The sequence below is a fragment of the Panthera leo genome, chromosome D2, assembly GCF_018350215.1.
Source record: "Panthera leo isolate Ple1 chromosome D2, P.leo_Ple1_pat1.1, whole genome shotgun sequence".
Classification (NCBI taxonomy): Eukaryota; Metazoa; Chordata; class Mammalia; order Carnivora; family Felidae; genus Panthera; species Panthera leo.
This window is the reverse complement of record NC_056689.1, coordinates 53,790,915-53,803,933: the sequence shown is the minus strand read 5'-3', so window position 1 is coordinate 53,803,933 and position 13,019 is coordinate 53,790,915. Positions and strand designations below refer to the sequence as shown.

General features: G+C 40.8%; 1 protein-coding gene across 1 annotated transcript in view; it reads right to left on the bottom strand.

Moving 5' to 3' along the window:
• LOC122201660 (1-phosphatidylinositol 4,5-bisphosphate phosphodiesterase epsilon-1-like) overlaps nucleotides 1–13,019 on the bottom strand; it is a 224,901-nt gene that overhangs the window by 60,273 nt on the left and 151,609 nt on the right. The window contains 5 exon segments of the mRNA XM_042907512.1: nucleotides 1,930–2,066; nucleotides 2,152–2,274; nucleotides 4,868–5,024; nucleotides 7,732–7,849; nucleotides 10,046–10,228. Of these exon segments, the coding sequence (XP_042763446.1) occupies nucleotides 1,930–2,066; nucleotides 2,152–2,274; nucleotides 4,868–5,024; nucleotides 7,732–7,849; nucleotides 10,046–10,228 (718 nt within the window).

The following is a 13,019-nucleotide window of genomic DNA, read 5'->3' as shown; positions in this document are numbered from 1 at the left end:
TTATAGTAGCTTCATTCATAATTGCTAAAACTTTGAAGCAACCAGGATGTCCCTCAAAAGGTGAATGGATAAACAGTGGTACACCCATGCAGTGGAGTATTATTCAGTGACAAAAAGAAATGAGCTATTGAGCTGTGAAAAAACATCGGGGAACCTTAAATACATACTGCCAAGAGAAAGAAGCCAATCTGAAAAGACTACATACAAACTGTATGATTCCACCTATATGACATTCTGGAAAAGAAAGAACTATGGAGACAGTAAAAAGGGGTTCAGAGGGAAGGTGGGAAGAATGAAAAGGTGGGGAACAGGGGATTTTTAAGACATTGAAAGTATTGCGTATGATACTGTAATGGTAGATCCATGTGCTTATACTTCTGTCAAAGCCCATAGCATGTACCACACAGTGAACACTCAACTGTGGACTTCAGTCGTTAATACCATGTCAATATCAGCTCAACTGTCACATACCACAGTAATACAAGATATTAATAATAGGAAAAACAGTGTATGTTGGGGAGGGGAGAGTATGGTTGACCCTTAAACAACATGGGTTTGAACTATGTGGGTCCACGTGTATGCAGAGCTTTTCGATAAACACAGTATAATACTGTAAATGTATTTTCTCTTCCTTATAATTTTCTTAATAATAATGTCTTTTCTCTAGCTTACTTTATTATAAGAATATAACACATGATATACATACAAAATATGGATTAATCAACTGTTATTGCTATCATTAAGGCTTTTGGTCAAGAGCAGGCTATTAGTAGTTAAGTTTGGGGGAGACAAAGGTTAACCCTTCGGATTTTTGACTGCATGGGGGATCCGCATCCCTAACCCTTGCTTTGCTCCAGGGTGAACTGTATACGGGAACTCTCTGTACTTTACAATCATTTTTCTGTAAGCCTAAAACTGCTCTAAAAAATAACGTCTGTTAATTTTTGGGCGCCTGCGTGACTTAGTCGGTTAAGCGTCTGACTTTGGCTGAGGTCAATATCTCATGGCTCGTGAGTTCGAGCCCCGCATTGAGCTTTGTGCTGACAGCTCAGAGCCTGGAGCCTGCTTCGGATTTTGTGTCTCCCTCTCTCTCTCTGCCCCTCCCCTGCTCACACTCTGTCTCTGTCTCTCAAAAATAAATAAACATAAAAAATTTTTTTAAAAAGATTTTTTTTAAAGGTACAACTACTTGACTAATCCATAGTTATGCACATTTTATGACTAAAGTTGAAAAGGTGAATTTTCTTAGCTGAGGATAATGTAAGTTTTTAAGTAATAAAAAAGCAACTGAAAGAGGGCAGTTTCTCTTGTTTCTGCTTTTTTGTGTTTCTAGTTGTCAGCAAGAACAGAAGAGAAAAATAGTAGGCTGACAATGCATCAGTGGTGATGACAGCATAGGGTTTTTGATGTGGTTGGTGACGGTGGTAGTGATGAGTGGGACAGAGGAGGCAGACATCTTGGTTTACCCACTAAGACAAGTGCCCTGGATGTTCGGCAGGAGTGCTCTTCTCGGGTCACTAAAGACACCTCTTGTCAACGGACAGACACCCTCACCCTGGGGTTGAGCACCGTCGGCCTGTAGGCGGGGAGGATATGGGTGGTGCACCACACACCTAGTGGACGTTGGACACAGGTGGGAGAGGGTTTTCCATCATCAGAATGACTGGAAGACTCTATTGATTAAATATCCTGGAATGCATAAACAGACTCAGACCATGATGCATTTCCTTGCTGAAAATGCCGGTAGCACCTACCCCCCCCCCCCCCCCCCCCCCCCCAGGCACCTTGAAACAATCCTCAAAGCGTTTCATCACGCCGCAGGGAACAGCACACCATGTGGAACTGGCTGAGGGTTCGTGTGACTGGACCTCTCATCTTTGCTTTTAGATAGAAAGGTCTCAACGGGAAATATAAAACCGTTCCACAAACCTAGGTCAGGCTGAAGATCGCTGGTGTTTTCGTCAATTGTTAGGTTGGTGTAGAGCGGCACCGATTCGGAGCCGGCTCGGTTGCAGGGCACGGCGTAGACGTCGAAGAGGTCCTTCAGGTCCTTGCGGCTCCTCACGCTGGGCGGGGAGTGGAAAACACTCACGTTTAGTATTGTTACAAAGATGGGGGGCTGAGGAAGGGCAGGAAGACAGCATGCCGTACCTGAATGATTTGAACAGCTCAACGAATTCAACAAAGCTCATGTTACTGTCTGAAACCATGAAGCTCTGGAAACCTTTCATTCCGCCTTTGATCCGCCCGTGCCAGCTGCTGCTGCTCCAAGCACTGCAACAAAGACATGGCCTTAACAGGCATGGCCACTGTGCCCCAGGGACGTCCTCTGACGGCGCATGAGCAAAGACCTGCAAATGTCTTTGCCTGCAAATGACCGCAGGCCATTCAGGATTGAGGCTGTTTTCCAGACCCTCTTTTCACTTCTCTCAAAACTAATCTATAGTGTGTCAGAGCAAACACCTCATTCAGTGAAACCGTGTCATGCTCACAGCCTACTCAATAGGGCCACGAGGCTAAGGGTAATGTTACTCTACTAACTAACACAGTTCTTTGGAATCACAGGTCGATGGGGGGAAAAAACTTAAATTCAATGTTTCTCAAGAAAAATCAGTATTATTTTTTTTTCCAAAAGTGCTCAATTTTTTCCAAAAATTGAGTAATTTTTCCAAATTACTCAAGTATAGCCTATGGGAAATTATGCATGTTCTTTCCTACATTCTAAATTATAGAAACACATTGGAGAAAAAAGTCCATATCAATGTCTTCTCTTTTTCCTTTCTTCACCAGTTATTAGATGAAAACAAGGAAGGACTTTTAATATTAATGGAAAATGTGAGTCACAAAAATATTAAGAATGGAAAGAAGCCAACTCTGCCTAGAACATATCTGCACCTGCCAAGGCTGTATATTCAATATAAAAATACCAGTCACTAGGTCAAAACCTCACTCTAGCTGTTTCACAACATTTTTATTTTCTATACTTGTTCCCTGACAAGATAATTTAAGAAATATTTTGGCTGGTTTTTAGTCAAATAAATAAACAGGATCTTCCTTTTTTTCATTTTTGTTTTTTTGTGCTTTATTTTATTGTTTTGACTTTTTGAAATGTTTCAAATATATAAGTACAGAGAAGGTTGTAACGAATAGCCAGTTTATCCTCAATCTTGCGAACAGTGTTTGTTCATGGAAAGTTATTTTGCGTTGACATCTGAAGTTCACCTCTATACATGGACGAAAATTACAAAAGGATGGATTTACAGTCCTTTGTAGGCATGGGTTGTTGATCCCCCGTGGTGTTGGAAACAAGAGGGTAGAGGTTCAGGAAGATGAAAAAGGTTGGATAAGGTGGCTTATCATTTGCCACTGTCTGCAGGAACCTTTAGGAAACTCTGTCCACTGTCTCCCTTTCTAAGGCTCAGCCTTGCCTTCTCCTTGAACAGCATTCGGGGTGATTTTTCTTCCTTGCCTTTCTGTTGTAGTTTACTCGGTGGGCACTGACTCCTGTCTTCTTGTGGGAGGGCTCTGTGATCTTGCATCTAGCATATTAGTTCTACCTCTTTGGAAAGATTTTCCTCCCTTACTCTGGCCTTCCCTTTCCTGCTCCTGAGTGATTGAAATAAAGGAGAAGCCACTCAATCTAAGTTCTCTGGCTCTTTTATTTATCCAGGATACTGTACAGGCTGAAACAGCACGTACAGAATTCTGATTCTTTGTAGCTCTTAATTTTGTTACAAACCTAAGCTGACAGAAAAGTTGCAAGAGGGTACAAAGAATTTCCATGTACCTTTGACCCAGTTTCACTGAGTATAGAAATCTGAATGTATAAGGCATAAATTATGTTCATTATTCACATTGTAAAAGAATGCTTCCCTTTAAAAGATGATTTACTACATGTAGGGTTCTTATCAGTAGCAAACTTCCTTGAGAGCGTCAGAAAGAGAGAAAGTGTGTGTGTATAATGTTTCCAAAGCCAGTGTCTACACAGATCCATTTCCTCCTCCAATCCCTCTGATAAAGTAAAGAGTGCCTATTTTATCTTGGTTCTGTCTGAACCTCTGAATTTCTTAAACTTTTTGAGGGGTCGAGGGAGATGGTGTGGCATTCTAATTCCTTTGGAAAGCTTTCATGTTAATATTATTTCTTCTGAGAGGGTAGATGTTTCAAATCTGTAATTTACATGGACTTTATAAGTAACTTACTATAATACCAGCTTTAGAATTACACCTAGCATACCCAATTTGCTCTAATACATTCATTTCTACAGACATGTATCTTATGTATGAGATGGTATAAAATATATTTCACCTATCAGCAAAGGGTAAAGTGGCTTCTATTAAAACTTAATTTATTCCTCAGAATAGTGCTATCCAATAGAAGTTTTGGCAATGAAACAAGTGTTCTATATCTGCACTGTTCAGTATTGTAGCCACTGGCCACTTGTAGCTATGGAACACTTTTAATGTGCATAGTGTGACTGAGGAACTGAATTTTAAATTTTATTTAATTTTAATATATTTAAAATTGAATTTAAATAGCTATTATTATCCCCCCAGCCCCCACCCCACCATGGCCAGTGGCTACCATATTCGACAAAGCAACTTTAGAAAATCATAGATCAGGTTTTGTTACTGCTATGACCTTTGAAGGATTAGTCTAATAATTAGGAGTAATTATAGTAATATGAGAAGGTAGGAGTGCAAAATCAGGGAAATTGGAAGTATTTAAAAATTGTGGGTTTTTCAGTTTTCAATGTAATCGTTACTCAAAATTAGAGAGAGGCTTTCCACAGAGCACTGGAAGATGCCCTTTGACATAACTTGAATGATATGAAGGGTCCTTCTGTTTTATCATGTTAAGGCCCCACCTGGACGGGCTCTTGTTTGAAGAAGACAGCACAGGGGAAGACACTGGCCTGTTGGGAGATGATGTCCCGGCAGACAAGTTAGGGGACCCAGCCGTGGTCAAAGAGTGGGCTCTTCTGGAAGGCAGAGTGTTAGGAGGGCTCATGATGGCATTTGCCTCTGTGAGAGAGAAAGACAGAAACGAGACAATGACACCAGTTATCCTCTCCCTAGAGATCAAAGAAAAACCAAAGATGCTTCTCAATGTCTGAGCGAATCAATTTATGCAGGCAATCTCTATACAAGAAACATCAAAATATTCTGATGAATGGACTAACGTGGTGAGTTCTCAACCTTGGCTGCGTATTAGAATCATTCGGGGAACTTAAAAATATAGAGATGTTAGGGTCCCAGCCAGAGGGTGCTGGAATCAGTTTGGCTGGGGTGTGGCCAGGGGCATCCAGATATTTTATCTATCTATCTATCTATCTATCTATCTATCTATCTATTTATTTATTTCCTTTTAATGTTTATTTATTTTTGAGAGAGACAGAGCAGGGGAGGGGCAGAGAGAGGGAGACACAGAATCCAAAACAGGCTCCAGGCTCTGAGCTATAAGCACAGAGCCCAAGGTGGGGTTTGAACCCACAAATGGTGAGACCATGACCTGAGCTGAAGTCAGATGCTTGACTGAGCCACCCAGGCACCCCCAGATATTTATTTATTTATTTATTTATTTATTTATTTATTTATTTAATTTATTTATATTATTTTTTAAAATTTAAATCCAAGTTACTTAACATGTGGTGTAATAATGATTTCAGTAATATAATTTAGTGATTCATCACTTACATATAACACCCAGTGCTCACCCTAACAAGTGTCCTCATTAATGTCTCTCACCCATTTAGCCCATTCCCCCACCAACACCCCTCCAGCAACCCTCGGTTTGTTCTCTGTATTTAAGAGTCTCTTATGGTTTGCCTACCTCTCTCTTTCTATCTTATTTTTCCTTCCCTTCCCCTATGTTCATCTGTTCTATTTCTTAAATTCCACATGTGAGTGAAATCGTATGATATTTGTCTTTCTCTGACTGAATTATTTCACTTAGCATAATACACTCTAGTTCCATTCATGTTGTTGCAATGGCACGATTTCATTCTTTCTGATTGCCGAGTACTATTCCATTGTGTATATATACCACATCTTGTTTATCCATTCATCAGTTAATAGACATCTGAGCTCTTCCCATACGTTGGCTATTGTCAATAGTGCCGTTATAAACATTGGGGTGCATGTGCCCCTTCAAAACAGCACACCTGTATCCTTTGGATAAATACCTAATAGTGCAATTGCTGGGTTGTAGGGTAGTTCTATTTTTAATTTTTTGAGGAACCTCCATATTGTTTTGCAGAGTGGCTGCACCAGTTTGCATTCCCACCAGCAGTGCAAAAGGGTTCCTCTTTCTCTGCATCCTCGCCAACACCTGTTGTTACCTGAGTTAATTTTAGCCATTCTGACTGGTGTGAGGTGGTATCTCATTGTGGTTTTGATTTGTATTTCCCTAATGATGAGTATTGTTGAGCATTTTTTCATATCCATCTGGATGTCTTCTTTGGAAAAGTGTCTATTTATGTCTTTTGCCCATTTCTTCACTGGATTATTTGTTTTTGGGGTGTTGAGTTTGATAAGTTCTTTATAGATTTTGGATACTAACCCCTTATCTGCTATGTCATTTGCAAATATATTCTCCCATTTGGTCAGTTGCCTTTTAGTTTTGTTGATTATTTCCTCTGCTGTGCAGAAGCCTTTGTCTTGATGAGGTCCCAATATTTTATTTTTGCTTGTGTTTCCTTTGTCTCCAGAGACACGTCAAGTAAGAAGTTGCTGCAGCTGAGGTCAAAGAGGTTTTTGCCTGTTTCTCCTCTGGGATTTTGATAGTTTCCTGTCTCACGTTTAGGTCTTTCATCCATTTTGAGTTTTTTTTTGTGTATGGTGTAAGAAAGTGGTGCAGGTTCATTTTTCTGCATGTCACTGTCCAGTTTTCCCAGCACCATACTAAAGAGACTGTCTTTTTTCCATTGGATGTTCTTTTCTGCTTTGTCAAAGGTTAGTTGACCATATGTTTGTGGGTCCATTTCTGGGTTCTCTATTCTGTTCCATTGATCTGAGTGTCTTTTTTTGTGCCGGTACCATACTGTCTTGATGATTACAGCTTTGTAATATAGCCTGAGGTCTGGGATTGTGATGCCTCCAGCTTAGTTTTCTTTTTCAGGATTGCTATGGCTATTCAGGGTCTTTTCTGGTTCCACACAAATTTTAGGATTGTTTGTTCTAGCTCTGTGAAGAATGCTGGTGTTATTTTGATAGGGATTGCACTGAATGTGTAGGTTGCTTTGGGTAGTATCGACATTTTAATAGTATTTGTTCTTTCAATCCATGAGCATGAACTGTTTTTCCATTTGTGTGTGTGTATGTGTGTCTCCAATTTCTTTCATAAGCTTTCTTTTCAGTGTATAGATTTTTCACTTCTTTGGTTAGATTTATTCCTAGGTATTTAGTGGTTTGCCCCCAGATGTTAAAAAAAAAAAAAAAAATCTCAGTCACGGTTGAGAATCACTGGTCTAATCCTCCACCTTGTATTTTATATATCTCACATCCTCTGTCTATAAGGCCTAGTTAATTAATGATAATCTTCTTTGAAGTACACTGTACTTGCCGAAATACCCGTTGGGTTCCATCATCTAGTTAAATACAAAGGTAAGTATATTTAACAAGACAAAGAGTTTTGTTAAGAATGCACTCAAGACTTAAATCATAATTGAAAACCAAATGCATATTTTTCCCTATAAAATAAAACATCTCTAATGTCAACAAGTGGCTTTACCTGATTCTTCTTGTTCATTCATGTCTTGAGGGTCAGAACCACTCCGGCTGCGACACTCTCTGTGCATTTTGGCTTTTCGGGTGGCCATCTCATCATCGGCTGCCTCTCCGCTCTCACCCTGGGAACACACACGTGTCGATACCTCTTATTCTGTGTTTCTCTCCCTCCTGGCACTGCTTTAGCTCAGGTGCGTCCCTATTTTCTGACTGCCTTCAATATCCCTGGCCCCAAACCAGTAGAGACCCCTGTGAAGGCTGACCAAGTATTCTCACATTACACTATCCCACTTGTTTTTGCTATATAGCAGCACTCGGAGGTGGAGGGGGAGGGCACAGGGAGGGCTGATAAGAGCAGGCAAAGGACCCCTGGAATCACAGAGACCAAATTATGAAGCAGACAAAGCTCGGCTTAGGCATCAACAGCCTCTAATATGCAAAGAGTGGGACTTTTTCTAGATAACCATGGAGAAAATATATTATTGTGTTATAGTGATAACATATATAGTCTAATATATAATATATAGTGGTAACTAACCAAATGTTTTCTGCCATGGTAAAAACCATAAAGCCTACCAACTTTTTTTTTAAAATTTTTTTTTTTTAACATTTATTTACTTTTGAGACAGAGAGAGACAGAGCATGAATGGGGGAGGGTCAGAGAGAGAGAGGGAGACACAGAATCCGAAACAGGCTCCAGGCTCTGAGCTGTCAGCACAGAACCCGACGTGGGGCTCGAACTCACAAACCGTGAGATCATGACCTGAGCCGAAGTCAGATGCTTAACCAACTGAGCCACCCAGGTGCCCCCCAACTTTTTTTTTAAAGCTTTTGGGGAACCTGAAGATTTGTTTCTTTCTGATAGTCATGGCTGTATATCAACTTTATAAGACCAATACTTCTTTTTTTAAAAAAATTTTAAATGTTTATTTATTTTTGAGACAGAGAGAGACAGAGCATGAGTGAGGGAGTGGCAGAGAGAGAGGGAGACACAGAATGTGAAGCAGGCTCCAGGCTCTGAGCTGTCAGCACAGAGCCTGACGTGGGGCTCGAACTCGTCAACTGTGAGATCATGACTTGAGCCGAAGTTGGACGCTCAACTGAATGAGCCACCCAGGTGCCCCCTTCTTCTTCTTTTTTTTTTTTTAAAGGTCTATTTATTTATTTTCAGAGAGAGAGAGAGAGAGAGAGAGAGAGAGAGAGAGAGCGCGCAGGGGAGGGGCAGAGAGGGAGAGACAGAGAATCCCAAACAGGCTCGGCACCATCAGTGTAGAACCTGATTTGGGGCTCAAATCCACGAACCATGGGATCATGACCTGAGCCCAGATCAAGTCAGACACTTGACTGGCTGAGTCACCCAGGTGCCCCCGTAAAGTCTACCAGCTTAACCACTTTTAAGTCTACAGTAGTGTTACCTCTACGTGCCTCGTTGTGCAACGGATCTCTAGAACTGTTTCCTCCTACAAAACTGAAACTCTATACGCAATCAAAAAGAACTCCCCCTATAGCACCCCCCTCCCCATCCCTGTCCCCTGGCAACCACCATTCTACTTTCTGTTTCTAAGAGTTTGACCACTCTAGGTACCTCATGGAAGTGGAATCATGCAGCATTTGTCCTTTTGCGACTGGCTTATTTCACTTAGGATAATGTCGTCAAGGTTCAGCTACACTGTAGTATGACAGGATTTCCTTCTTTTTTTGAAAGCCTGAACACCATTCCGTTATATGTATACATCACCTTTTCATTCATGGATGGACATGCTTCTCTTGACAATTAAGTTAGTTTCTACATTTAGCATTTTGGCCTTGTAAGACCTTCATAACCTGATCCCTGGTCTTTTTAGCCTTTGCTTACCCACCACAGAGCCTGTGTTCCAGCTTGGAGCAGGAATCTGGAACTACATGTGCTTCCCTGAACAAGCCAAGTCTTTTCATGCCTCCCTGCTGCCTCCTCTGCCAGAAATGCTTTCCCCCGTGTTGTCTAACAAATCCTATACACCCTTCATGACCCATCTGTCCGCTTCCCTACGAAGCCTGTTCTGCCTGCGTCCTAGCCCTAAGTCTTCCTTCTCTCTCCTCCCAGAGCACTTTGTGGATAGCTTGATAATGACTCTTACTGAATACTCATTGTTCGTGGCCCCTGACTTTTTCCTGGTGCTGACTCCATTCTTAACAAGGGGCCTGGCACCAGGAGATGCTCAGTAAGCCCTGAGCATCTTGTCCCCAACCCAAATGATCTAAGGTAGTTTCTGGCGACATAGACCATAAATGGTGCTGGATGATTGGGTTTGGTGCTTGATAAACAAGTAACACTCTACCCTTATAAGGATTTTCTTCTTTTTCTTGGTAGTGCTTATGCCCAAGGTGTTGTTTCTTTGCACATTGGGCTTCTCGGCACTCTTTGCTGATGTCCCGGGGCTGGGGTTTCGTGTACTCCACCGCCTGCCACCAAACAACTCCACGGCGTGAGCCAAAGTTGGGCCTTCGTACCGTCCATCTTCCTGTAAAAGAATCACATTCTGAACACTTAAAGGAACAGCAAGCAATGGGGAAGTATATATATGAATGGCTTCTAGTAAATTCCCAGAGGTGGAGGAGCACAGGCAGTTACTGAAGACTAGTGACCTGGCCACCCAAGTGGTTCTGTTTTCTAACCATCAGGACTCTCTGTTGGGAATTTCATCATATCCTCTGTTGTCCTGGTCACATCCCTGCTGAGTTCCAGTAAGTGATGTGCTTCAAGGGGGCCACATTCAAGTGGGATTAAAAAAACTTTTCCTTCCCAGTTTCAGAGGTTACATTCCAGAATGTAGGAACATTCACGAAGACGCATTTTGCATTTTAGGGCTCTGGAGGACTTAAGGGGTGTGTGTGTGTGTGTGTGAATCTACTTAAATAAAACCCAGTTCTATTTGTATTGCATCATTCCAGGTTTTGTTTTTTCTAGTTTGATGGTTGGGACAGTTTGATTTGAAATATAGAGTATGTGGCATATGTGAAATTTACTTTGGAGGGCTCTGGGGAGATAACCACAGAGAAAATATATTATTAAATAGTTGGTGCACACCTGAAAGTAATGTAACATCATGTATCAATTATTATACCTCAGTAAAATAAATATAAATAAATAAATAAAATAGTTGGGCTGCTGTCCTCTTGAGTGACTGATACCCAAGACTAGAGAGCCCAGGGGACTCTACATCACGCATATTATGATGCTATGAGCAGTGAAAAGATACTTAAGGGGCATGCAATGCTTTGCGATAGCTCCTTCTCATAAGATAACACCATGCAAATGAGCTGAGTAGCGGCAGAGATTAATTAACTAAATAATGGTCAACAATTCTCTCTGTAAGTAAGGAGGCTCAGTGAATAAAACTACAAAAAGTCACATACGAATTAAAGACAATATGGATGATATTTCACAGGTTGTATAAAATGGACATTTCAGAATTAATTTCCATATACTGTTTTTACTTTCTACAAACTTTTAAGGCCAGCCCTCCTTTGCAATTCCAAAGAAGTTCTTGTGAATACATTTTGCTTTGTTACAGACACTATGTAAATAACAAAGTCTTTGTGTGTGTGCTTGCTCCTTTACCCTAACGTTCAATAACTATTTGATTTTATGACTTGAGTTGTGACCTCCCACTTCCTGCATCCTGTTATGGATCCCAGGATGCTGAGTAACTTGAATGCTTAACGTGGGATATCTTTTGGTGATCTCTCATGGTGGATATCTGGGATTTATGCCTGTCCATTAATCATTTCTCTTTTCTCTGACCATACCCCAGTTTTACTTTATCTCTTTTCCTCTGGATACAGTCTTGAATCTATGAAAAGGTGAAACATCCTCCCTTGACCAATGGTTGGCATAAGATCCAAATAAGCCAATCAGAATCTCCCTCCCTGGAAAATGAATCTTGAATACAGTGATACTGAGAATGAAAATGGCTGGAGATCATTGTTTCTTGTTGCAGTCCTGCTCAAGATAGTCCCTGTGAATAAGTCACTACAATTAACTTCAAAGTGGAATAAACATTTCATGACACAATTTCATAAATAAATTTTACCTACGTTATTGAATTAACTACCTAATCCTTTGTAGAAGTTTTATTTTTTTTATTTATGGGTTTTAACTAACACATCTTTAAAAATTTAATAGACTCCTTCCTTAAAATGTAAAACTTCTGCCCTGGGAAAGACATTGTCAAGAGAATTAGAAGACAAGTCATAGATTGGGAGAAAATGTTTGCAAAAGAAACATCTGATAAAGAATGGTTATCCAGGGGAGCCTGGGTGGCTCAGTCGGTTAAGCGTCCGACTCTTGATTTTGGCTCAGGTCATGATCTCATGGTTTGCTGGTTCGAGCCCTGCATCAGGCTCTGTGCTGACAATGTGGAACCTGCCTGAGATTCTCTCTCTCTTCCTCTTTGTTCCTCCCCACTTGTGCTCTCTCTCTCACTCTCAAAATAAATAAATAAACTTAAAAAAATGGCTATCCCAAATACACAGTGAGAACTTAAAACTCAACAATAAGAAAACAAATAACCCAATGAAAAAATAGTCCAAAGACCTCAACAGACACCTCACCAAAGAAGAGATAAAGATGGCAAATAAACACATGAAAAGATATTCCACATCATGTACCATCAGGAAACTGCAAATTAAAAGGAGACACCACTCCACACCTGGCCAAACTCCCGAACACTGACCACACCAAATGCTGATGGGGATGTGGAGTAACAGGAACAAGAATTCATTCTACTGAGAATGCAACATGGCATAGTCACTTCGGAAGGCAGCGCAGCAGCACCTTACAAAAGTAAACATTCTCTTAAGATACGCTCCAGCAATCATGCTCCTTGGTATTTACCCAAAACAGTTGAAAACTTCAGTCCACAAAGAAACCTGAACATGAATATTTACACCAGCTAGCTTTACTCATAATTGCCACAACTTGGAAGCAACCAAGATGTCCTTCAGTAGGTAAATGGATAAATAAACTATGGTACATCCACACACTGGAGTATTATTTAGCAATAAAAAGAAATGAGCATGGGAAGACATGCAAGAATCCTCTTATTTTAATAATTTTTTTTGAAAGTTTGTTTATTTTGAGAAAGAGAGTGCTAGCAGGGGAGGGGGGGAGAGACAGAGAGACAGAGAGACAGAGAGAGAGAGAGAAAGAGAGAGAGAGAGAATCCCAAGCAGACTCTGCAGGGTCAGCACAGAGCCTGACATGGGCTCAAACTCATGAAACTGTGAGATAATGGCGTGAGAGAAATCAAG